Consider the following 27,552-nt stretch of genomic DNA (forward strand, 5'->3'; position numbering starts at 1 on the left):
TGTGTCTGTGTTTTTGTATCAATTAGAACAGCTGACGTGTACAGTAGCTATCACAGGGGACATTTATATTAACTCAAATATACAATAATAATCCTCTCTCCAAAAGCAGTTGTGGAAAGGTCTGAGAGAGATAGCATAATTTTCTCTTAAGGGCAGGTATTTCTGTGCTTGCCTTGACCAGCACAGTTGTAGAACAGCTGTGGCGATAAGAGGGGGTTTTCCCTCAAACCCCCTCATTATAGATGACAAATAGGTCAAAGGGATGGCCTTGTTACTCTCATGGTTAATTCTGGTCAGTTCTGTTTTCTGGTGTGTTCTGTTGCATTGGGTATATAAGCTGACCAGAGTGACCTAAGTGACCAAACATTGATCTGTATTTGAATACTTTAAATCTCTCATACTTTAAGATCTGAGTTGTTGTCTCCGTCAATGTGTCCTTATATCTTACCCTAATACAGATTGCCTTGACACTATGCTTAGTTGACCGGATTCTCAAGGGCTCTATACTTGGCCTCCTCCTGTTTTTGCACTACACTAAATACCTTTGCTTAAAATAGCTGATATACAAGCTCAAAATATGCTGCATTGTGAATTTTAGGTTTCATGTGGTTAAGCCTGTCTGTGGGTTTTATATATAATTAACCAATTAAAAGTACAGCTTGTGACTAAGTAACTACATTGGATCCATTGAAACACAGGTTATTTTTTCCATTTCCTGAAAGTAACGGTTTTGGACATACTGTACATGTAAAGATTCCAGCAATGATATGTATGTCACTGTAGACCGCTACAATGAATGAATTGTCAAATCGTCCTATTAAACTACTGAATTCAACTGAGAAAAGTCTGAGTCAAGCGGAGCCCTAATTGTCATTTCTATGAACAATGCTGGTTTTCAAGCGTAGACAGACCCACACACAAGACACCTACATGCCTTCATCTCGTCTTACCTTGAACCACCACTTGGACATGAGGAAGTAGTATTTGACGCTCTCCTCGCCGAACTGATCTGACACGTACAGGCCCAAGGAACCATACTCGTCGTAGATCTTCCTCTTGGTCTCATCATTGAGGATGGAATTGGCGTTGTTGATCTCCTTGAACTTCTCTGCCGCTTCTGGGTTGTCCGGGTTCTTATCTGGGTGAAACTTCAACGCTAGCTTCCTGAGATACGGGAGAAAGATGGTGGGGAAAGGGAAGGGTGAGAGAGGGAAGGAATGAAGGAGAGAGGGAAGGACAGAGGAAAGGGAGGGAGGAAGGGGGGGAGGGAGGGAGGAAGGGGGGAGGGAGGGAGGAAGGGAGGAGAAGAAGGTTGAGGTAGTGCAGGATAAGGAAAATGAAGAACAGGGAAACAAATGCAGAGAGAGAGGGATGGGAGGGTTGAATGGGGGACCAACTATGGTTGCCTGAACAGTTTACAAATGCACACTAATATCTTGCTCCTTGGCTCATTAACGGCATATACTGTAGGCATAGCCTGTCTAACACGACTCTGGACGGCATCCAGAGTCTGGGAAGGCTCCTTTGATCTTGTCGGAAATAATATTATGCAGATAATGAGGGGGCCGAGCCTATGCTGGTTACTGATCATGGATCTAACAAATCAGTTAGGTCACCTCATGAAACCATAGTGTCACATGTCGTTGATCTATTAACTTGCTAGTGTTAAGGCTAATTCATGTTTTTCAAGTGAAAAAAGTGCTGAAGTGAGTCACGTTGACTCCCCCCCCCCACACTGAAAATATAACTATATACTATAACAAACAGACTTGCAACTATGTATTAATTAAGCCTAGCCATCTGTTTGTTTCTCCAGGATCTCTAGTGGGGGCATAGCTAACTGACTGGCAAGTGAGGGCTGATGCGCATTCTAATTTGAAAAACAAATACTGAATAATGAATCATGGAACCTGCATAGACCTAGTGGTCAGTGCTAGGCAAAGCTACCATCTTAAGTACAGTAAATGATTAATGTAACCTGATAATAACCAATAACCATATTATGCCCTGGCTGGCTTTCTTCTTTGGGGTTTAAGTTATTTAGGAGCAGCAGTTTGAGAAGTAACTGACAATCCTTGAAAAAATAAATTCTAGTTCACCAGACCAAAAGATTAACATGTTTACTTGATCTGTGGTATCCTTCATGCATTGAATCAGTAGAATGGTGAAACTGTATGATTTACCTGTATGCTTTCTTGATGTCCTCGGCTGTGGCCCCTTTTTCTAGCCCTAGCACCTTGTAGAGGCTCTCCCCGGCTGCGGACATCTTCCTCTGGTTTGGGGGTCGATTGGGGTTCGGCTCGGCCATGGTTCACCTCTGCAGCCCAAAAGAACAAAGATCAGAGACAGATCTGTTTAAATTATTTTTAAGTCATTTCAAGCAAATTATGCAACTTGGGACATCTTGGAGTCGGTGCTGGGAGGATTTGATGTTGCTACTCTGTATAATGTTGGTTATGTCATGTTATTATTACCCAAGATCTGTGCTGGTAGACTTCATATGAATACTTTTTATATTTAGCAGTAAACACGATTATGCCTTCCACACGCTGGAACTTGCAATAATGTAATGTAGGTAGCCCTCAATATGGAAATGGGTAGAGCCCACTCCTGACAGAAAGCTAAAGCAATATAGCTAGGACTAAAACGTACTATGCTTGACAAAGATTAACACAGCTTTTTATTAATATTGAAATAGGGCCTACTTATATTAATACTTTACGGCCGGGCAAGTGCAAAATTGATTACAGCAGCATGTCAGCTCTAAAATAGGTATACAATGTATCAATTCTATCTAATGGATATAGCTGTTCTGAATCTGAACTGGTTTGACATCGAAGGCTTAATGTTACATTGACCCTGAACACAATATGAAACCCTGTTAGACTCAGATCACCAGACAAACCCACGTTTTAGATCCTCACCCACTGAATGAGAAACATGTCCTTCATGTCTGTAGATTTTAGACTAACATTTGCCTCCATCTCCCTAACATATGCCCTACAGGCCTACACTGACCCAAGTGGATAATAACCATGTGATCCACTGAGGCACCACCTAGATCAGGGATGGCAAACTCATTTTAGCTCAGGGGCCACATGGAGGAGGGCCAGAGGGCCAGAGGGCCGGTCCGGTACCGGACCGGTAAAATCATGGCATAATAACTAATAATAACAATAACAACAACTTCAAATAGTTTTCTTTGTTTACTTTACTTAGTCTTAGTTAGTACAAGCACATTCTGAAAATGTAAACTTCACAAATAGGGATGGTCAAATGGAGACATTTTATTAACCGTTTACCGTTAGGCCTTACCGATTAATTAATCGATTACGTTAAGAAAAAAAAAGTGTTTATAAAATACATTTTATTTCAAAGGGCCAAGTCTACACAGTTTGTTTTGTGTCTCCAGCAGAGTTTCTAGTGTCTCTATCTCTCTCTGGAAGAGGTTGCACATGAACTCTGCAGCCGCACTGAGGCGCTCCAACACAGACAATATCAATAAAAAGACGAGGAAGAAGAAGAGGAAAATGGTTACGTGTGGTTGCAGGTGTAGACTTGGCCAAAAAGCAATTAAAACATTTTTTGGCAAAAAAAAAAAAAAAAAAAAACTTTTTTTTTTTTTTTTTGATGCTTTGCAAAATCATCTCGCGGGCCGGATTAAACTAGTTAGCGGGCCTGATACGGCCCGCGGGCCGTATGTTTGACATCCCTGACCTAGATCCTTGTTGTGATAGTCTATTCACCTACACTTTGTTAATGTCTGCCAGGTCATATTGGAGACATACAGTCAGTGCTACTGTTCCAACATGGTCAGGAAAAGCAAAACTATCTCTGGTTACGTCCTTAAAGGGATATTTCACTTTCAAAAAAACGTTTGGTCATTTTCTCATCTACTCAGGCCTTTGTGAGCCCCCCAGACAGTTTTTAAGTTGCACGATTCAGTATTTATATATTTGATATTCATTTTATCAGACTGAAGTTACAATGGGTTTGTATAGGAAGGGGGCGTGTCTGATAAAATGAATATCAAATGTCTAAATACTGAATCGAGCAACTTAAAAACTGTCTGGGGGGCTCACAAAGGCCTGAGTAGACGATAAAATGACCGAAGGTTTTTTTGAAAGTGAAATATCCCTTTAAGGCTCCACCTCCAATGTGGACACTGAGCCCGGCCAAATCCAACCAGTACTTTTCCATTTGTAATTTAAATATTCCTCATGTAATATAATCATGTTCTAATCTGGCTATTGGTTCACAAGAAACAGTGTAGCACTGATTAATTGAGTAAATAGATGCTCAGTGGCCAATTGTGCATTAAGACAAGACAATGTTCCCTTGCTGTTGTTACAAGAATATACAGTATGTTCTCCTTGGCTCCTGCTACAATGATTGAAGGACAGGATTTATGGCAAGACTTAGGCCCCGTTTAGACTGCAGTCAAATCCAATTTATTTCTCAAATCCGATCTTTTGTGACTGTTTTCACAGTGCATTTGCAAGTGACCAGATCTGCGTTCAGTCGGATTTAAACAGCGTCAACCCAAAGCTGCCCTGCGTCGACATAGCTGCTTTGGTTACCGTGGTAACGACATAGGTGTCATGACGTCATGACTTTTATCTCTTTTCTTCCTCTGACACTGCAGATAGGACCTTGTGAAGCAATTTTCTGCCATGCCACGAGATATGTCTTCATATATCTTGTTCCTATACATTCCTACAAGTTTCGCTTGTACTGAGGCATCCCCCCAAAGTGCTAGGAGACAAATTTCTCCGTCTGTCCACTGAATGCTGCTCGCCATTTCTTCTGTAAAACTTATGCTGCACTATCGTTTTGTTTTGATTACACCCCTTGCGCTCTAGTAAATCAAAATCAATTCTCGCGCTCTGTAATGACGTCAGTGGCACTTGGGTCGCGCTGCAAGTGACGTCTGGGTGGTTCGGATTCCATGTGACCCGTCTCTGGATTTGGCTGCCAGGTTAAACGGGGCCTTAGTCTGGAACCAGAGACTGACAATTAGTGTCCTAAGGAATTTCTGTTTGAGCATGGCTACTGTATGCGCACTAGGCCTGACCTCGATTAGTCGACTAATCGATCGAGGGAGTCTGATTCGACTGCCAATCCTTCAGTTGAATCATGCATTTTCTTTTTTTTTCCGCACGATTCGACTACCAGTCGACTATAAGCAACATTTGGCCAATCAGATTCGACTAAATAAATTCTTAGTCGGGACAGGCCTAATACATACACGTGTGTATGTTGTCCTGGTCGTTGGCTAAAGAAGATTAAGTTTTGCTGATCGCACAGATTACATATCCAAGTCTGTGTCACAGTGGGACAAGGTCCTAGTCAAACTCCACCACTAGACGGCTATACAGCCCCAGGATGGACGCAACCATGCATGGCTGCACGCACACATGCACATTTATTGGCAACAAGCCATTCTCAACAACACCATGCAGGTATGGCAGTATGATCACACCCCCATGAAGGAAGGAGACCCAGAGATCTTGGTATGCTCAGTACCTAAGGCTACATTCACAGACATTCCCAACAACTCAAATAGTGGAGTGCCTGGCCACTCCATTTAAAAAACAGCAACAGGAAATCAGTGGAACTATAGACCAAGGTCCAGGTGTGTGTGTGTGTGTGTGTGTGTGTGTGTGTGTGTGTGTGTGTGTGTGTGTGTGTGTGTGTGTGTGTGTGTGTCATAAGTGGCTTTTTTTTACTCTGCGTCCTATAATAAATTGGCACTTTGGTTATAACGGTGTGTGCGGCCACTTTTTTGTCTTTTGACAAATTCACCTTTAGATTTTTCTGCCGTGAGCCAGCACCACTATAAGGATTTGGTGTGCGTAGTACCTTTTTGCATAAGTGGCTTTCACACATGAAATGGCAAATATCACAGGATTAGGCCTGTCCAGCAACAGCAGTACCTCTGCGTTGTTCAGTCAACCAGGGACTAAGTACAACCTGCTTTTTCGGTCATTGACGCTGTTGTAGCAGTCGTGTATTTTTAGGGAAGGGAAACGATTTTCAGTTTTCATTGCTTGGGTTTTTTACTATTTCGACTAGACAGAAATTTGGCGACCACCCGGACCCGATTAGCTGATTTAATCAAATCGGTACAATTGCCACATACAATCATGCAGAGAGAGACCAGCCGTTTCAACATTCTAATGTTGTTTTCACAATGGCTACTGGCTATTTAAAGTTATAGTCTTCTTGGCAGAATTAAAGGGATATACAGTATCTAGGGTTTACATGAGATGTGCATGGAAATATTACTAATTAACTTAAAGTCTTGGTCAAGATCAAACACACCGATTAATCGACAGTGAGGGGAGAGCCCTAGTATCTAAGGATCATTTTTTTTATATTGTCAAATTTGGCATCTTTAAATATAATCTTGTGCACGGATGCTGTGCCGCTCTCATTTTGAAGTCAGTCCAATCTTGTATTTGCTGGCATGATCAAGTTATGAGTGCTCAGTCTGTTGACTTTAATGGCTTTGTTGTCACATGCTGTGTGCCAGAGGAAGCATTTAGGCCCTTAGTGTAAATTGGTCTGCACTGCTCTTTCTCACATGACCTCTAAAGAGAAAAGTCCATTAACACTTATTGGGGAGATCGTAGGAAAGGGGATTAGAGCTGGAATGAAAAGGTTTTACTCAAGGCACACAAAACATACAACTTTGTGTACATTAATGCATTCATTCCCTAAGCCCAACTTTAAACCACCTCACCACTATATATAGTACTAGTAACTTTTACCGTAACGTCAGCCAAATTCCAACTCTAGTCCTTAAATTGTGCTTGAGGACCAGGCCGGTCTGTATCTGTCCATCCTTGTAAAGACCAAATGCATAGATAGATGGATGCACGCAGTAAGCGGGATGCACAGATATTTCATGTGCTCCAGTTCCCTGTATCAGCTCACACTCATGTTATGAGTGCGATAATGAGAGTGTGACAATATTATTGTGTGACTTGGCAGGGCTTGTTTGCCTATCTACCTAGGAGGAAGTGTGCATAAAAGGAGTGTCTATGTTGGGTAAACATTACAGCCACCTTAACATGATGCAAATAGGCACATAATCGAATGTGATAACAAAGCAACCATCAGCTTTTGAGTAATGGTTCTTATCCCAGCGAGAAAGCTTGGCGAATCCAATTCAAACAACATTCCACTGGTATTCCACCAGTGCAAGCTGCATCTTTGTTTATTTTCAAAGATTAAAGTTTCTGTCTATTATTTAGGGAAGTGCAGACTGCAGAGGTGGTAGTCAGAAATACAGTTATGTGACACAGGTTAAATTCCTGTGTGTCTGTCTGTCTGTCTGACCACCGGATCAGCACCAAATGTCTTGTAATTCTGTATACCCCAGAATATTTTTCACATATTCTGAATTTCTTTTTGTGAGAATATATTTTTCACACAGGGCTCTAAGGATGGCAATGTCGATCGCTTGGTCCACCACTGTAATTCCAAACAACTTCATCATGAATACAAAAAATGTATTTGCTGTGCACCTTCATGCTGCTACTAAATGTAGCGACCCCATCATGGTACTGAAGTGACCCCATGACCCATTGGGGAATTTCAAAATAATTGTACACATTTTTAATTTATAATGAAAGAAAATGTGATGTTGGGTATTTTTTATGTCATTGTACATTTGCTCAGTGAAATGTGTCCTCTACAATGTGTGATGTGTTAAGCCCTGGTTATGGCATGCCCATTTGTTTGCCTTTGTAGAGACACCTATTGGTCAGAAACAAATATCTCCTGCAAATTTTGCCAAATTGTTGGCCCAACTTTCTTCAACATCTTGAAACCTAAGATAATCAACAAATTATGTGCAGCGATTGGACCTGTGATTTAGGAGAAATTAGTTTTTCTGTCGTTTTTGGGGTTCTGTATTGAAAGTAAACTTTCAATCATTGGTGAAAATGTCATGTCTCTACCAGCTCACGGAAATGTACAAAACCACAGCAGAAGGAGAAGAAAAAATTGCAAAAAACAATCGGGCCAAGACCTTCGGGTTTGAAGCTCTAATAATAAAATGAAATTGGAAGATTGCCAAGAAACGTGCTGACTGCTGAGTGCAGAATCCATGCTCCCTGAAGGATGAACCCTTCCTCTTGTGCCACCCTCAGGCCAAAATATTAATTTTGCACATAATACCATAATCTAATAGGCAGATTGCAGGATGAACCCTGGTGACGAACCCATGGCAATTCTTCTGGCATGACTCTTCGGCCACAATTTCTGGTTGGACGTCAGGAGCAGCACAGGGCTGCTAGCAGTCTTATAGACACTTGTCTTGTTATTTCATAGGATGACACCTATGTGGCCTGTTGCACTGTATCTTTCAGAGTAAAAGAACGTAGTTCACCAACTATATTTTCCATAGCCTATATAAAAACAAAACATGGACACAACTGTGCAATTAAATAACAGTATATGGTAACTATGTAAGATGGAGACATGGAATATCACTGCTTGATCCAGAAACATCACAAACTAAATCACATAAACTAGCTCTACTCCTGCACAATCTGACAAGCATTTACAACTCTCATTCATGAACATTTATACAAACAAACAAGATATTGGGCTTTTGTGTGTGACCACAATATATCTACACTTAGTGTAATTAATCTGTTATGGAACACAATTACATGGATAGCCCTGCCCTGTCCACATCTATCTAGCTTCCTTCATCATGGCAATTTAATTACCCTAATCTGTAATTCAATTGTGTGTGGGAATATATGTGTGTGTGTGTGTGTGTGTGTGTGTGTGTGTGTGTGTGTGTGTGTGTGTGTGTGTGTGTGTGTGTGTGTGTGTGTGTGTGTGTGTGTGTGTGTGTGTGTGTGTGGGGCTGTCCCCAAGGGGCTGCACCGCTGCAGTGCGATCAAAAAAGGCCTGGGGACACAAAGAGAGAGCTGGGAGGACAAAAACAATTTGATCGTCCACAGGGACCGACAACCTCTTTTAGGCTAATAGTAAACAGCAGTTTGCTGGCTACCCAAGATACCCTCTGTGTGTGAGAGACAGAGGGAGGCAGAGATGGAGGAATGAGAGAAATCGAGAGGGGTGTACTTGAATTCACTGTGCATTTGACTCTGTACAGTTACTTGAACACACTCTTTTCAAGTATCAAGTTTCAAGTATAATTGATTAAATTACTACGCACAAGTCACTTTATCCTACAGTTTCCACTGGTCTGGTTGCACGGTTTGTGCTCCCTGCATGGCGCTCTTTTTCACATTTATTGTACATTCATGTTTGAGTTATATTTACGATCTGCTCCATCCAGCCCTCACTGTATTTCAAGTGTTGTGGGTAAATACTGTCCATGATCTAAATGTGTACATCAGCCATTAAGACCACTACAACTATTGTTTGCCTGAGCAGACACCTGACAGGCACGGCCCCTTAGGCGTATTGAGTCCCTGTCACCAAAGAGGTCCTTCATTGCATGCACGATAGAGGTAAGGGTGAGCATGTTTCACTCCTGATTTGCCAAGTACATCCTTGGGATTTCAACCGCACCCAAGCATCCCTTCCAAACACCAACTATTCCCTCTAACCTTTTGGCTCATGCTGCTTTCTACTTTGGTGTATAAACCCTACACTACCTGTATACAAAACACAGTTTAAGGCATATTTGTTATGGTACACAATGTGCACAACACAATTGTGTTTGTGATAAAAAATTAGCACATATAAAAACGACAAAGGACATTTGTTGCGATATGACAGTAACATCACCATCAAATGTCATGCAATCTACTCTGACTTTAAAAAATGATCCAATGTGAACTCAACACAAGCATGAAGGGGTAGTACTCTGTGTAAATAGGCTTTAGTTTACATCATAACCAACTCACTTCCAGGGTCTGCTTTTGTAAGCACACCTCTTAATGATGTCATTGTTAGCCTAAATTGCATGTCATATCACCATCGCGATATCCAATTAGTTAATTGAATGGTATATGCAATGCATTCCGCACAGTACATTAGCCTTTAGGCATATGGCAGATAACCACACTTGCTTGCCCTCTGTCCGTAAGCCACATCATGGTGACCGCCTGACCTGTCCTGTTAACTAATGTACAAGTCTGCGGGATTACCCAGATAAGAAAAGAGCTTTATTGATGCCTTGGGGAAATTCAGTCGCCAGAGGCAGCACAGCAGTTAAGATACAGTTACAGGGCAGGGGAAAGTACTGTAGATACAACAGGGTAGAAACATCACAAACAAAGGTAACACCATTATAATGAACAGTATACACCCACCACAACAAAGCTTGCATTATGCAGGACAAAATAAATAATTAGAATATACACAGTAACCATGTCAGATTATTGTCCTTACAGTAACCAAGTCAGATAGTGTCCTTACAGTAATGACCCACCTTAACAACTTCAGAGACCCACAAAGATAAATAACCAGAGCGTTACTCAACCCTGAAACCTTGTCTATTGTGCGCATAATCACTGCAGAGTAAAATGAGTTGAGAAGACTTTCCATCCTGACCGAATGCAAATGTAATGGGTTTGTCGGTCATTAATCATGTCCGTAACAATAGCCAATGGCAAGATGAAGCGTACTATGCTAGATATAACCACAGAGAGGGAGAAGAGACAGACAGAGGGAGAAGACAGTCTACTGAGGAGTCTTTTGTATTCCTCAACAGTCATCTGGTCTTTGACTGCTGCTATTTTTGGCTACTAAGCCTTTCCTGAGAGTCAAATGAAAGATGGGCATTGATTACACTTCAATCCACACTCATCATCATTTGACCCCATCACAGTGGACAGAAAGGAAGAGACAGTCTGACTCTGAGACATAAGTTAGAGACTGTGTGAGAGAAACAAAGATCAAGGACAGGACGAAGGCCACATGCTCCAATAAAAGTCAGCAACAAAGTAGATGTAACTAAAAGATACCAGGTATGTACATAGACATAGTCCAGAGCAAATTCAACCAATGATAGCTCAGCAATTTATAGCAGACAATTTCAAACCTAAGATTTTATATGTTTTGTTTCACAGACTACTGTGCCATTTGGGATGTGCCTCGATGTACAGATCATAAATCCTGCACCACAGTGCACACAGGGCAGGATATTTCACATAGGGCATTAAGGTCAAACTAAATCTTGTAAAAAACAATGATGAGCAATTTGAGAAAGACAGTTAGACGGACCTCCCTTACAATCTTTACCACTTGAACTCTATATTCTTAATCAAATAGGCCTGAGTTGCAACTGTACTTGCTTTGTTACTTGTGCTTTTTTCCCTGTAAACCAATTTCTTAGCCAAAATATCCCATCTACATGCGTCGCAAACTCGCAATGTTCCCCCCAGAATTGGCGAGATGCTGGGGTTCAAGTGGTAACGCATGCACCCCCGACAGATCTGATGAATGTTAGAAATGTCATGCTTGCTGGCATTTTGAACTGCTTGCTTATCTGCTTGCTTTATGCATGAGGTTTGGCCACATAGGACGTATGGACGTATCAAACGTGGGGTCTAGTAAATTAAATTGCCTCCTCCTGGCACTTTTCTTTTGACATTGTGTGTACTGTTTTTTTTGCTTTTACATTTTGTGCTAAATAAATCAAATACATCATAAAGTGACAAATTAACCAACGAGATGTAATGTGATGGAAGAAACGTGAAATTGCCTCTCCAGTCCTTACTACGATGGTGTGTTGTCCTAGTGGAGCTGTAATCCTCTGCTAATCTCTCCGCACATGGAATTATACTTTCAATGTGTTCAGTATACACCCAGTCTTTAAACAAAGGAAAAATAAACCGTATCGGCAACATCTCTGGTCTACGATGTCTCCATAGCGTCAGACCATGTTCTCCAACCTCACACACCAAGCAGTGGCAGATTATTATTAGTATGCTAATGCTTTGTTTCTGTATTTACTGTTTATCATTCGCGACGCTGTCTGTCAGGTGACGTTAGCCGTCATGCCGGGCGAGCTCAGCTCAGCTAGCAGCAGGTGTTACACCGACATCTGTGACCTATTATATCTTGGGTGATAGGGGGCAGATAGCTGGGGCCGGGGAGGTAGTTATCTGCCTGCTACAGTCAGGGAACATCATTTGTAGGGAAATAGTAACGTTGTCCGGTTACAAATGGTTAAAAAAGGCCATTGTACTCTTATTTTGACATGTTAAATATAGCAAAGGCCATTGTATTCTTATTTTGACATGTTAAATATATCACATTATTCTGATCACCGCTGACTGAGCCACAAAACGGCGTTGGTGGGTCACATAATTCGCCAAGTTACAGATTCCCGTGTAACACCGGCGTCTTATCCTCAGCTAGCTGCTTAAATATTTGTTTTATAGCAAACTACAATACACACTCTTATTCACTAGCCTACCGTCTAATATGTTTATCACAAAGTATTCTCACATCAGATAACGAGCTACATTTTAGAAAACGTGATCTCGCTAACCAGGCTAACTAGTCGGTTAGCAGCTCGCTAACCAAGTCATTTCAAAATCTGGTGGCAGATACCGGTGTCATGCCAGTAGAATCTCACCTTGTGACAATTGAACACCGTGTATTTCGCTGTAACGTTAGCTGGATCATAGAGGCATCCACTTCTATGTCTAAAATCCCTAGTCAACGGCTCAAACTAGCCTTTCTTTCTCTGCCACTCCTTATAGCCGGGCTGGTTTAGGCTACCGTTGCTGCTGCTGCTGTAGGGTGCTGTTCCTGTACCGTTATCTGGCACTAGATGGAGGACACCAAGCCTCATTGGTCCATTTCACTGTGTCAGGAAGTAGTCTCGGCCCCGGTGGGATGGTCATTTTAGTGTACACAAATTATTAATTATTACCATTATTATTAATTAATAATATATCCGAGACCGGGTTCAAACACTCCTCGTTTTTATCTCATAATGCTAGACTTAAAGAATAGTTCGCGACTTATTTTCTATCAATTAGCCTATCCCATGAAGCCTTGAATTCATGGAGATTGTCTTGGTGTTTGTCAAATTCCTAAACTAATAATTTGATGACCGGCGAAGTCTCCTACTTAGCCTCCTATTGACCGATGACCCATCAAAATATTGGCTCAAGAATGCGACAAAAAAAATAAAAATAATTCAAGGCTTCGTGGCCGAGGTGTGTTAGAAAATAATTCATTTTTTGGGGTGAACTACTCCTTTAACATGGCCTGGTATACAGACTGATTCGTTACATTCCGCGGATTTTTTCCTTCTCATTTCGCTAAATGAGAAAACTCTGCCGAATCAGTCTGGATCCCAGGCAGCTGAGGCTACCTTTAACTCCCTTTTCATACATCTCCGAGACTCCGTCTCCCACCACCACACAGTCTTGTCTGACAATACTCTACTTCAATTGTAGTTGCTGTTGGCAAAGTATATTCTTGCATTTGATTTAATAGCCACGATTTGGACAATATCCCTTCAGCATCGGCCGTTGCCTAACAACCAATTAGCCAATCACAACGCGACTGTCCCTCCTGGCCACGGGGTCTAGGCTACTAAAGGAATATCATATGATATATGATATTCCTTTAGTAGCCTAGACCCCGTGGCCAGTAGTCATCACGTTTTAGATCAAATGAATAGCTTTAAAATACATTTGCATTTCAGTTTGTGCTGTTATTAAAGCTATATGGTTAAAACTAGAGGAAATCTCAGCTCAAAGCAGCAAGAACGCCATCTAGCGTTCTGAGTGACGTATGGACAAAAGGTGTATGTAGAAATGAAAACAATCCCACCTGACGAATGGCCGATAAATAATTTTTATTAGTTTCTCTATAAAAAAAAAACCAAAGCTTTCGAGCCCTACATTAAAGACACCAAATTCCCTTATGCATAAAAAGTATGGTCAAATATTGCTACAGTATCTGGAATGCATTGCTGTAATAATACAATAACATTATGGCTCACAGTTTTTTTTAAATGTACAATAGCCTATTATGTATGAATCAAGAATAGTGTAAATGTAACCATAACATGATGTGCATGTATTCTAGAATGTTCAGTATGCAAATATTTCATGAACCTAGTACTATCCTGAGGGGTGTGAGTTTTGGATTAGGAAAATGATTCATATTATTATTCACAGCTAATACTACAGTAAACATTGACATTTAAGGAGACCAGTTAAAGAATGCATTGCACAAGTTATTGCTCACAAGGTGATTTAGTAATGTTGCAACACTGTAAGCATACGTTTATACAGTATGTATCCTCAGTGTCCAGTCCTGATTATCGGAGTACAATTGCTGATCCAGCACCACTGTATACCTCCATTGTTTTTATCTGATACTTAGGGTTACTTGAGTGTACAAATGTAACTAAATGGACCTTTATGCATCCATTTGGTTACATTTGTACCATGTTAAATGAACACTGAGGATATTACTGTGTAGCCTTACAGTCTCAAATCTACTACCACTCTCTCTAAAATGTGAAGTTTACACAGGGTGGGGCATTTGGTCTTCTCTAGGCTAACAAGGCGCTATGGAATGTTGTCTTCACTGAAGTTGCTCCCTATCGCCCCAGTACAGTGGCCAAGATGGCCATACGGATGTACATGCCATTCTCTGCTTGGCGAAAGTACGCCGCCCGTGGGTCACTGTCCACCTCCGCACTGCACAGGACAAAGGAAAAAGTCAGTAGTGGTAATAATAATCTCAGATCTATATAGCACTTTTCTTGGTACTCGAGTCAAAGTCGCTTGTCATTGGATTGATGTAGAGTTGCAACAGTTAATTGATCTAATCGATTTAATTTAATTGAGTTTATTGATTATACCAATAAATTGTAATAAAAATAATCGATTTAGGTGGAAAGGCTTTATTTTTTATTTTATTTTTTTAAATCTAAAATATTGAAATAGGAATCAAAAGAATTGTGGCACGTAGTAAACTATTTCCGTTATTTCTGAACAACACCTTTGTATGAAGTATAAAATAGTGGTTAATCAGACAAATCAATTTAGTTGATTTGAAAAACTAAATTAGAAAGGTTCACATAAATTCCTCAATATAGAATTATCAAAAATGATCAATAACCTCCCAAAAAGTCCTTCAATATTATTTGATTAAACAAAAAAGTAATTGATAGAATAATTGATAAGATAATAGTTTCAGCCCTAGCTTTATGGCTCTAACAGGTAAATCATTCATTCAATGTCTAATAATATCACGTGGTATCTTGGAAAAGTTAATCCTACAATACCAAACAGCTTTCTGAAGATAAAGTTCTATTCTGTCACACTAGTCTAAGTCTAGTCTAGTCAAAACAACACTTGGTGTAGGTAAGAATTGGAAAACAAGGGATGTGCAGCAAACACTTTCAGGCACCTCTGGTTGAACCAATTGATTGACTGATTGATCAGAGACGCCTTACCTGATTTCGTTGACTCTGGGTAGTGGGTGCATGACGACCATCTTCCCCTTGGCTGCGGTCATGATGTGGGGTGTGAGGACAAACTGGCCAAAAGACTGAGGGGGGGAAAGAGAACACACCTCTACTGACAACTGCTACGGAGCAGGCAGTCATATATAATGTAAAATCCTGAGTGCTAATCTTACTCCGAGTGTGTACAAAATGGAACCAAAGGGACTCTCTTATGGGTCGATTCTGTGCACAATCACTTTCTTTAGTACCATTTGCCATATCCGTTTTATCTGCCCTCTCAGTGTGGTCTCTGTTTAGTGTGCAATCGTATATCAGAAATTCCATAACAAATCTTAAAAAAAGAATCGTATTTTGAACTGATTTGAAGTCTACCATGCTTTCCTTTGCAGTCTGGGTAATTCACACACATCCAAAATATTCCAACAGGTGTAAGATTTAAAAATGACTAAGTAGAGAGAGTACATCGGTACATCTGCTCCCAAAGGGATTTAATAAAACGTTTGACCTCAAAGGTCTTTGTCAGGTACATACATTGGATGTATGTGAAGACCTTAGAAGGTCAAAAACATCAAGCTCACTTCGGGAGCAGAAAAAAGCTGTGAAAATAGTGTTCTTACCCATGATTTCTTCCAATTATCTATGATTTATCAAACGATGAGCTAACACATTATTTCCATTGCTTTTCCAACATATCTGAAATGATTTTTCTGATAGACTGACTTATTTCCACTAAAACGTGCTTTGGGCTACTCCTCCCATCCATATCTTTACAAGCAGAAGATGATTATGACAATGACAGGATTGCTTACGGCATTGTACTCCTCCTCAGAAGCAAACCGCTCTTTCTGGATCCTGGTCATGTACAGGACGTCGGTGTCAGGGAGTGCCTCCTCAATGCTCTCAAACTCCTCCTGCAAACACCAGAAGTTATAGATAGAAGTAAGTGCCTTGCATTAAAATGCCCTACATTCAATTTGGGGGTGAAATAAGTATTTGATAAACATCATGCAGTCAAGCAGTGTTTCTAAAAGTGTTTCAAGGTTCACTGAAACCTGAAACAGTCCACCTACAAGAGCTTTTCAAGTGTCTAGAATTAGGTCAGAGACCTTTTGTACCCCCACTCACCTGCTTGATGCCTTTGGAGGCCACAAAGTCAATGATCTCAGCCGGCATGTGGAGATTCTTGGGGGCTACGTAGCGCAGGGTGATGCGGTACTGGGTCAGGAGCTTGGCCAGGGAGTGAACTGTGCGACCGTGCTTCAAGTCCCCCACCATGGTGATCTGAGAGATGGTTGAAGGGAATGAGACGAAAGCCCAGACAATGAGTGGGGGGATTCATTCAAGAGTCAAAATTGCAATGCAAGTTCTCTTGTATACCATATGAAACTAGAGGCTTAACAGAATAACGGGTGATGCCTGTAGTTGATGGTGGTTACAAATCGGACTCATTCCCACTCAGTTGCACATCGTCTTTCCCTATTAAAGCAAAGGCACCTTGGAAATGCTAAGAGGACCAAAGAAATGACAGCGCCGTCTTTGCTGGCATGCTGTCCCTCACCGTCATGCCGTTGACTGTCCCCAGTTCCTCTCTGATGGTGAACACGTCCAGCAGGGCCTGGGTCGGGTGCTCTCCAACGCCATCTCCAGCGTTGATCACCGGCTTACGGCAGTGGCGCGAGGCAGTCTGGATGGATGTTAGATGGAGTCCAATAAAAACATATTTTTAACACAAATGAAGATGCATTTTTTCTAATAAGCCAGTAAATCATTGAAGATCAAAACAAAGAAGAGTAAAGCCCTTTTCACAAGGGGAGTGATTGACACATCTATTCATTTTCAACTAGTGGGGAGCAGGCAGAAAGGGGATGTGGGCAATCTGACAGGCAACGTGAAAGAATCCAATGAAACTGTTGCGTCTTACGAACATACCCGCCAGAGCTGAATTGTGTTGAAACTTTTTTCTACATGATGCATAGAAATACATCTATTCACATGAGGCACACAGCGTGACCCCATGGATCCAAGCGGTTACGCAGGGGTAGTGTCGCTCGCCTTCTGAAAGACCTTAATAGACCCAAAAATGTGGACACTCACTGTAGAATAATGACGTTATCTATATTTGCCAAACTAATGTGGAGACAACCAGTGTTACTGGATACACAGATACTCTGTTGTGCAAGCCATCAAAAACATCCATAATTCAATTTAACATATATTTGCATGTGTACTGATGTAGTGAAGTAACTTCTAGTTAGGGTTGTCCGATATTGGCTTTTTTACCGATAACCGATATACCGATATTGTCCAACTCTTAATTACCGATACCGATATCAACCGATACCGATATATGCGGGGATTATTGTGATTAGGGTAAACTCAAATTTCATATCACACACACCATATACAGTAAGAACTCCTGTAACTTATTTTTCAAAAACCGATACCGATATTTTCCCGATATCAATTTTTATGCTAATATCGGCCGATAATATCGGGAGGCCGATAATATCGGACATCCCTACTTCTAGTCATGTGTGCTGATGAAGTGAAGTAACTTCTAGAGTCATTTATATTTACAGAGTATGTTTCATACAACAAAGCAAGTCAGGTATTTTTACAAACATTTTTACAAACGTAATGTAAGTTTCTATTGCGTATATGGATTGTGCTTTTGGCTTAGCTGTGAACAAATTTCCCAACAAGGGCAAACTAAGTCCCAAACAAAGCCTCCAACCTGAACAAAAAACTAAATTCAGGCTCACCTCCACGGCCCCGGGGAGAGGGTGTCTGAGGACCAGGACGTCCGCATAGCCACTCATGGTTTGGACAGAGTCAGTCAGTGACTCCCCTTTCTGCGCAGAGGAGGTGGCCTCGTTGAAGTGGACCACCGATCCGCCTAGACGCTGCATGGCTGCCGCAAACGAGCTGCTGGTGCGAGTGCTCACCTCGTAGAACATGGACGCCATCACTCTGCCCTACAGGAGCAGGAATGGGTTCAGCAGTGTGTAATTGGGGCTCATGCAGCTGTCTCAATGACCATACAAGGGCAACTGAGAGGTGTGCGTAGTTGAGCCGCAAAATAAACGTTGTCATCAATTTACATCATCTCATTCTTCTATGATGAATAGTTTAGAACTTATATATCATGTGTCAATAACCGACCTTCTTGATTTCGGGCCACCAAATTGCACCATATCATGATTTGACCATTATAAATGTATTGTAAGGTATTGACTTTTAGTCATTGTGGACGGTGACATGCATAGTGTACAGAGACACACAAGCTGACACATTACAATAGTTTCGCAATCCCGTCAAGGCTCAACTAGAAATACAGAAACGGGAAACTTCTCATTCCTTTACGTTTAACTTCCTGGTATAAACAAAGGTTTTAAAAACACGCAACTACTGACCTTGAGGATGTCCAAGCTGCGTTCCTTTTGCACCATCAAACGCAGAGTGTGGGCAACATTGAAGAGATGGGAGATCTAAAAGACACACCACATATAGACACATAAATATTAATTAAATTCAGTTAAACCAAGAACCAATTGAACAGAGAAAACATAGATTACTTAAACGGGAGACATCAAAACAAGAGAGGTGTGTGTGAAAATTAATGCAACACTAAGTATGTTGGAAAATCCCATCGTGCAAGTGCATATTCATCGTAGGTGGTTTTGCATACGGTACCTGCTCCTTGCTGAACTGCCTGACAGACAGGATGTGCTGGCCCACCAGTGGGTGGAGTAGGGGCGAGGTCTGGAAGTGGGATGAGGCAGGGATGGCCTGCGGAGACAGGAGCCTGGACAGGGGAGGAGGGTGGCTGTACACCTCTCCACCACCCAAGGGTGTAGGAAGCTGCAACTCTGGAGAGAGAGGACAATCACATAATGGATGGTCAACTTCAACCCATGAAACATGAAAGCTGAGTTTAAATACCTTACCAAGAGTTTACAATGCTGCACCACTGCAAGTAGAGCTGGGCAGGTCAGTATATTGATATTAGTATATCGATATCATAATGAGACTAGATATCGATCTGGGATTTTGTATATTGTAAAATCATATGGCATAAGTACTGTCTTTCCCTCGTTTTTTATCACTTAAGCCTTGCTTTAAACTTTTACATTACAAATATCAAAAATAGCGATAAGCTATCTATAAGCTAATGTGTTGTGAGCAACGATCTGCTATTTTCACAATTTTCTTGAAAAATGTCATCACAATATGATATTGTCACAATATCGATAGAGGTAATTGGTCAAACATATGACATTTGATTTCCTTTTTTCATATCGCCCAGCCCTAACTGCAAGACATTGAAAACAAGACTCAAATACAGGGGAAAAGCCACAAGTAAATATCAATTGAAATGATATTTTGAGGTAAATGCAGATATAAATGCATGGGCATTTAGGGGTTCATGAATGAAACTCACAGGCATTTAGAGGTTCATGAATGAAAACTCAACCCAAAGCTGAATAAATGTTGAATAAATGAATGTAACAGGCGTCAAAAAGCTGACAAAAGACACACACATCCCATATCCTGCTGGGCTGGGTGCTGGATCAAAAATTGAACAGTAGAAGAATAATCTGCACATCAGTATTATGCTCCCATTGGGAAAATGTATTCGGTAACGTTTCGAGCCGGGAGGCTCTTCCTCAGACCTGGCCTCCCGGCTCGAAACGTTACCGAATACATTTCCACAATGGGAGCATAAAACTGTTGTGCGGATTTTATTCTTCTTCTACTGAATAAATTAATGCAGAGCATAATTCAGGAAAAATGAGTCCCAAAAAGTGGTCAGATTGGTATCAAACTCAAAATAGGCAGCACACTGTAACGTACAGTATTTATACTCAACATTTAGCAACTAACAGCAGCTTCTGCAGCAGTCTTAAAGACAGATTAGGTCCAGCAATGTACTTAACAAGCATCAACATAAACATTCTATGATCTAGATCAGTGTTTCTTATTTCCAGTCCTGGGCACCTATGGTATTGCACCTATGGTATTGCTATCTTCACGTTCTACCAGATAGTCAATATTAGCCCCATGTCTGAATTAGTTCCTGATTAGAGAGATATAATGAAAACCCAACAGTGCTGTAGGTTGCCAGGACTGGAGTTTATAAATACTGCATAAGAAAAGTAGAGAACCTAGGGGTGTGCATAATTGAGCAGCGTTTGGCATTTTCAGCATCCTCTGGTGGACAAACAGCATGACATACATACATACAGACAGACATACAGACAAGGCAGACAGCCAGCCTTATTACAATAGTTTCACGCCTGCCACTTAGTGGTGGATCTTCTGAATAGTCTGAATACTTAAAGCATATCAATGCAACCGCTCCCATGTACTGTATGTAGCCTACATGTAGCAAGCTATAGCTTTCTAGCCACTCATTGCTTGCATGCTGGCATTTAGCGGTAGCGTAAAAGCTGCGCTGTGACAAAGTTTCAGCAAACCTTCCTCGATGGCTCTTGTCAAAGTTCTCTCCTTTGTTTCATCAGCTGTACAGAGGGGTTGGACAGAGAGCACAGGAGTTAGGTGATACTTAATGTAGTTTAGTGACAAGAACAAGAGTTGATTGAGATTCGGTGCAGCAATAGTTTTAAAAACCGATGGTGTATAGACGGCCACAAACGTGTATAGACCATTGTTTATACTCCCTGATTAAATTGAAGGAGCACTTATCTTCATTTACTGTAATTGGTCCTTATTAATGCTCAGTATAAGACGGCACCATTTCCACCTGCTCACTCTGTGTCTAAGAGATGGGCAATGGACAGTTCAGAAACCTGCCCACCAGTGCCATCATCGAATGGGGAATATAAGCTAATTCAAACTGCAGCCTCTCTTCTTGCAAAGTTAGCATGCTGAAATCTTGTTTGAAATGTCCAAACCTGCCTACAAATGATGTCACTGGTAGGCAGGTTTCCACATTTGTCTGCTCCTCCTCTGAGAGAGTGAGTAGACTGAAATAGTGCCATCTTACAATGAGCATTAGTGAGGACCAAGTATATGAAGATTGGTTGAAAATCGGAGTGGTCCTTCCACGAAATGACATCGAAATGTGTGCATTACAAACTGTGTGTAAACATATGTATAAGTAGATTCATCATATTTTACAGTTCTTGCCTTCATATTTTACAGTTGTTGCCCAATGCCAAATAATGTAAAGTAGGCCGTACAATAGTTATTGGGGCTATTTCTGTAGCCTGTCCCCTAGGGGGTCGGTCCTTTGTTCAAGACCTTCCTGTCAACAGAGGTGAAGGAGACCATTTTGTGGCCCAATCTATAAAAAACTCTGTCTTTTTATGGCAAGCAACTGGCCAGCCTTCAGAGGGTATGGTGGCATGATTGAGTTCCTCTGTTTAACTGAAGGTGGAGGAGTAACCTCCTGAGACAAATTTAGGCACTATTCTCTTTCTGTTGGTAGACTTAATGAGGGGCAATAACTGTGCAAACATCCTTTGCCCAAACCCGGTCTCAATATCCAGTCTAAATCCATATGGCCTCCAGCTTTTTCTACAGCAAGGGTCAAGCCTTTTGTTACATACTTCAAATAGAATGAAAAATCCTCCAGTGAATCTCACATCACATACTGTAGCAGGGTCACAGCTTAGTAAGCCAATGGTGGAGGAAAATGTCACATGTCCAATCACATAACATCCAATGGTCGATTTACCTCTGCCCTCAGGCTGACTATAATTCAGAGGTCGTGGCAACAAATGGACAGGGGGTCAAATGACATGCTATTCATCGTCATTCATACAATCATTTATGTTTGTCAATGTCAATAAAGGTGGATGCATTGGCTGGCACGGTTTACAAAGAACCAGTTGACACTTAGACCAGAGGCATGGAGATAGACCAGGCTGGATCTGTGCAGCCTATAGCAGTGGTTCTCAACTGGTTTTTGCACTAGGAAAACAAAGTCAGCACTGGCCATTATTTCAGTGCCCAACATATCAAATAACTAAGTATTTTTATTTATCTAAAGTTTGTCCGTGACCTCCCTTTCAGAGCTCCTCGCAATCCATTTTTGGGTCCCGTACTACTGGTTGAGAATCATTGGCCTAATAGATGGGAGCATTATGGATTAAGACAATTCTTGTAATCAGCTAATGGTCATCTCTGAAGAGAAGGCAATTCCTCAGAGAGGAACTGGGAACAGTCAACGGCATGACGGTGAGGGACTGCAATTATGTGAAGCACATACGTATAGCAGACCGAGGTCAAAACCATCAGCTGTAAGTGATTTTTGCCCGCAACTTGATTCACTGTCGGGGATACATCTCAATAATCTGAAGTGGTTTGCTTTGCTTGCACCTGTCAGTGATGCATTTATTTTGCAGGTGAGGTCAAAATAGAAAAAGCATTATGACAATCTCTACTTCTTTCACTGCAGGTGACCGTCAGTTGATATTTAGTTTTTCTGTGAATAACAGGTTGGGACTGATATAAAAATTAAAGCGACAAACGGGTCATTCCAGACTATTGAGATGTAGTCAATGCGACCAACGCACGCCATTGAATGTACAGATGGTTAGATGTATCTACCGTAACTGGTTATTGTCAGTCACCATACAGTATGTTACCTTTTGGCTTCCACTGATGTTCTGATGCCTGTGTGTTGTGTGTGTTGTGTGTGTTGTGTGTGTTGTGTGTGTTGTGTGTGTTGTGTGTGGTGTGTGTGTGTGTGTGTGTGTGTGTGTGTGTGTGTGTGTGTGTGTGTGTGTGTGTGTGTGTGTGTGTGTGTTAAAACCTGCAGTGGAACAAGCAACTCCCTTATTCGCTGCATCAAGAAATGTCATGTTTGGTCTCTTGCCAAGATGATGCATAATGTGAAAAATGCTGAAAAAAAACTACAAGTCATTATATAAACACAAAGATGGTTAGGTGACAAAAGTGTTTGTCCATTAGGCAGTAGAGGGAGCAAAGCATTGTGGGTGCTGTAGTTACCATGGGGCAGGCCGGGGTCGGAGGAGCGGTGGATGCGGGGGGGCAGTGCCAGCGTGTAGCGGCCCTCCCCGACAGAACGGCGTGGGCTGGGGGCCCGCGTGCGGAGGGAGCCATCACAAGGAGGAGTGGGACGGGGACGCTCTAGGGGACGCTCTGGGGTCTTACGCACAAACAAGGACACACACACAGAATGAGTCAGAGCAAATGGACCAATTAACCAGCATATCATTCACATACACACACACTATCATCTGATGATAGATTATCAAGCAATACCAGTTGTTAGCAGCAAATACAGAATAAGCAGCTAGTGAGTGACTGCTCATACGGGTATGTATACCATATCTCTTCACCCTTTCCCTGTATTTACAGTAGAATATTACCATATAGGCTACATTCACACAATACAATTTCCTTATATTCTGATTACATTAACGGTATTCCATTCTCCTCTAGAGTATTCAGATTAATTTAGTAATCAGTAAATTAATTCACTTCTCTGACCAACTTTGTACTTTAAAATAGGTATAGAAGGCTGGAACAAAAGGGCAGCCCCCAAAAAGAGGATTTAGTTGGCGAGTAAATGAGTGAAAGAATTAAGTGTGCATGTATACCAATGGAATTTCTTTAAGTGGCTCAGAGGGGATGGTGGCAGCAGCAGCAGGCCACGTTTTCACATCTTCTCCATAACCTGGAGGTACTAGCACCTGACAGAGAGAGAGAGAGAGAGAATTAGTACATTGACATCTAAATACTGTTGTTGTTCCTCAGCAAATTAATCTATTGCGATATATCCAGAAATCAATAACCTATTTGTGCCAACTTGGAGATTCTCTTGTGTGGGAAACCAAACCTCTCCAACATGAACCAGGATGTTTGCACAGGTACCATATAATAAATACATCTCACTAAGGTATACACCTTATGTGACCTATACTATATGACCTGCACATTGTGCAGTAAATGTAATGTGTTGTGAACCTGTGGATGTACGTGCTCACCTGGCCATCAATGTAGGCTACCTCCCCTCGCAGCACCACGCGGCGAACCTTGCCTTTGACCTTCATACCCTGGAAGGGCGTCCACTTAGACTTGGTGAACTGCATGGCTTGAGGGATCACCCACTCCTGCTCCAAGTCCACCTGAGAGACACAGACAGAGTGACTGGGACAGTGAGGCTGAGGCCGACCAGAATTCCCTACAATCAACATATTGTAGAGTTGCGTCACGGCAGACATTTTGAAATTAAATTCAGATGCAAAAGGCTCTATGACAGCTCTATGACAAGCTCTATAACAGCTCTCGTCAGCATTTTCTCATGGTCTGAAAGCTTCACAGGCCTTCCGCACCTAGTTACGGTTGCTAATGTAAGATTGGACAGTGGCCATTCTAGAGAGGGGCCAAGGCAAAACCAAGTTGAGATCTGGTGACTGCAAAGGCCATAGCAAAAATAATGATTCACATCATTGTCCTATTCAAACCATTCCTTGATCATCACAGAAAATGTGCGCATTCAACCACAATTTCCAACCCCATTTACTGATGTCTTTCGCATGGATTGAAATGCGACTTTGGTCACTATTCCCATTGAAACAATAGCCTGTTGTGCAGTTACTGCCCCCAATACTGAGCCCTCTTTCATTTTAACAACAATTTTTTCCTATTGCCATTTTAATCCAAAATCAAGGTCAAATACATGCTGCAAAAAATGCATGTTAATAGTTTAATTGTATCATACACTTCTGCACCCGTTATGTTTCTTAACTCATTTAGTATTCAGGTTTTGGGTTTAATTTAACACCCGGCTGTATAAACACTATGGCGTGTTTGTAATTGATATACCTCCACATAGGTGCTGTCCTGTGTGGGGAGGTTGAAGATCTTGCGGGGGTTGTCATACAGTCGTCGGATGATGTCATCCAGGGTGAGGCGCCCCTCGCTGACGGCGGTGAGCAGCAGGGGTAACATGGTCTCCAGGCCTGGGTACCCTGGAGGAGGCTTCTCACCACTCTTCTCCTCTAAGGAATGGGGTGCTGAGAGGCAAAACAAACAAACAAAAGAAATGGTACACATTAACCCATTCAATCCAGGGACGCATCTCTGTCATTTTTAGATTTCTTTGGCTATTCAAAAATAGCCGATATACAACATTGTAGCGCGGCACCGAGTGCTACACTATGAGCTTGTAGATCTGCTATTTTTGAAAAATTGTGACATTTTGTGCAAATCTTTGAATATATATATATTTTTAAAGCGAACATTTGTAACTCAAATCTTTGCTTCTGGGGGGGGTGTTCGCTTTAAAAATATATATTTCAAGATTTGCACACATTTAAAAAAAATAGCAGATCTACAAGCTCGTAGCGCGGCACCCAGTGCAGCAGTATGAGCTTGTAGATCTGCTATTTTTGAATAGCCCAAAGAAATCTTAAAATTACATGACATAGGTTCCCGGATTGAATGGGTTAAACTTGGTGACAAGGAAAATGACAACAAAATACAATCAAAATCCTCAGCACACATCACATACGCATACAATCCTCCTGACTGCTCACCGTGGTCGGTCGCGAAGCAGTCAATGATATCCAGGTGTTCCCAGAGGGACTCCATGTCCTCGCGGCTCCCTAGCATGGGCCGCACCTGGGCCCGACCGGCCCCAATCTCGCCTACGTTGTCCTCACACAAGAAGAGGTGGTGGGGTGCTACCTCACATGTCACCTGGATCCCCCTCTGCTTGGCCGCCCGGATGATCAGGATCTAGGCGGAAGGGCAAGGAGAAGATTTGGTGTTTGTTTGTTGGTACAGCTGGAACCAGTGAAGCCTCCACGACAGTTAATGTCTCAGGGCTGTATAGTCCATATTCACATGGCGGCCATTTTGGAATTTAACATTGCATTGCTGTGGCAACTGGGGTGGCATTTCATTGACTTAATGGCAATATGGCCGCCGTGTGAATATGGTCTATTGTAAAGTGAAAGTGTGTTTGTGTGCAACTGCTAATTCCTTAGCAAAGTTAATCAGAATTCAAATGTTCCATTTCAACATGTATGTTTGCATGATTTCTTTATTTTTTCTTACAAATATTTAGCCTGCACTCCAAGTTCTATAGTGTATAGAGGATAGAAATGCTACAATGTAAAGCTATGATGGGCATAAATATGGTCCTAAGCTAAATCCTAGTAAAGTTCATATGTTAGATATACTCCGTCCCATCTAAATTAATTTACTAAATTATGTGGACTTCAATAGGGCTTAATAAGGGCATAAATGAGCTTCCCAATAAGTAAGAAATACTTTTTATACAGACTATTTAATTTTACATACAGAGTGAACCACTTTCAAGGGTTCTGCTATTTTCTACAAGCTCACAACGGGCCATGGCGCGTTGTGAGCTTGTATATCAGCAATGTTTTGGTGGTTCACTTTTATATACTAGGTCTTATTTAAGTTGACATAAAGTGGTAATGAAGAAGTCACCTCTTCTTTTTTGGCCACATGGCAGATGTGTACAGGTCTCTGGTAGAGCTGGGCCACCATCAGAATGGCTGCCACTGTCTGTTTCTCAGCGTGGGCTACGATGGGCATCTGTTTGGGCCACTTCTCAAAGTGCTAAAACAACCAAAACGCCAAAGGAGAGATGCAACCCGTTAGATTCACACCCCCTAGATTTTTTGTTCATTCAGCATTTAACAGAACACAGATATTCATAAATACTTATTAAGTGCTTTCAAAACATTTGGCCCTGAAATTCATGTACTGGAAGAAGGTTTCAACCATCAAAAGCCTCTTGTCAATTACTGTACTTGGTGTAAATCAAACAATCTTTATTATATGACTTGTATTTAGCCTCTTGTCAATTACTGTACTTGGTTCAAATCAAACAATCTTCATTATATGACTTGTATTTAGCCTCTTGTCAATTACTTACTTGGTGTAAATCAAACAATCTTCATTATATGACTTGTATTTAGCCTCTTGTCAATTACTTACTTGGTGTAAATGAAACAATCCTCATTATATGACTTGTATTTAGCCTCTTGTCCTCTTGTCAATTACTGTACTTGGTGTAAATCAAACTATCTTCATTATGACTTGTATTTTGTATTGTCTCTATTCGACATTGAATGTCCCCT

General features: G+C 41.4%; 2 protein-coding genes across 3 annotated transcripts in view; both read right to left on the bottom strand.

Annotated features, from left to right (window-relative positions):
• Nucleotides 1-12,756, bottom strand: part of dnajc5ga (DnaJ (Hsp40) homolog, subfamily C, member 5 gamma a) — a 30,793-nt gene extending 18,037 nt beyond the window's left edge. For both annotated transcript variants that reach the window (XM_084083084.1, XM_084083083.1), the window contains exons 1-3: nucleotides 12,581-12,756; nucleotides 2,184-2,317; nucleotides 951-1,164 (exon numbers count right to left, since the gene is read on the bottom strand). In XM_084083084.1, coding sequence (XP_083939210.1) covers nucleotides 951-1,164; nucleotides 2,184-2,308 — 339 coding nt within the window. In that variant the 5' untranslated portion in view covers nucleotides 2,309-2,317; nucleotides 12,581-12,756. The remainder of the gene's footprint in view (nucleotides 1-950; nucleotides 1,165-2,183; nucleotides 2,318-12,580) is intronic.
• A 1,043-nt stretch (nucleotides 12,757-13,799) lies between these two features.
• The window catches only part of cad (carbamoyl-phosphate synthetase 2, aspartate transcarbamylase, and dihydroorotase), a 35,700-nt gene continuing 21,947 nt past the window's right edge, over nucleotides 13,800-27,552 (bottom strand). The window contains exons 31-45 of the mRNA XM_084081783.1: nucleotides 26,897-27,028; nucleotides 25,975-26,176; nucleotides 25,262-25,452; nucleotides 24,421-24,561; nucleotides 24,034-24,126; nucleotides 23,420-23,579; nucleotides 20,920-20,964; nucleotides 19,136-19,311; nucleotides 18,856-18,930; nucleotides 18,205-18,417; nucleotides 17,001-17,126; nucleotides 16,568-16,723; nucleotides 16,252-16,353; nucleotides 15,431-15,525; nucleotides 13,800-14,669 (exon numbers count right to left, since the gene is read on the bottom strand). Coding sequence (XP_083937909.1) covers nucleotides 14,570-14,669; nucleotides 15,431-15,525; nucleotides 16,252-16,353; nucleotides 16,568-16,723; nucleotides 17,001-17,126; nucleotides 18,205-18,417; nucleotides 18,856-18,930; nucleotides 19,136-19,311; nucleotides 20,920-20,964; nucleotides 23,420-23,579; nucleotides 24,034-24,126; nucleotides 24,421-24,561; nucleotides 25,262-25,452; nucleotides 25,975-26,176; nucleotides 26,897-27,028 — 2,007 coding nt within the window. The 3' untranslated portion in view covers nucleotides 13,800-14,569. The remainder of the gene's footprint in view (nucleotides 14,670-15,430; nucleotides 15,526-16,251; nucleotides 16,354-16,567; nucleotides 16,724-17,000; nucleotides 17,127-18,204; nucleotides 18,418-18,855; nucleotides 18,931-19,135; nucleotides 19,312-20,919; nucleotides 20,965-23,419; nucleotides 23,580-24,033; nucleotides 24,127-24,420; nucleotides 24,562-25,261; nucleotides 25,453-25,974; nucleotides 26,177-26,896; nucleotides 27,029-27,552) is intronic.

Source organism: Gymnoscopelus microlampas (assembly GCF_963454915.1).
Source record: "Gymnoscopelus microlampas genome assembly, chromosome: 16".
NCBI lineage: Eukaryota > Metazoa > Chordata > Actinopteri > Myctophiformes > Myctophidae > Gymnoscopelus > Gymnoscopelus microlampas.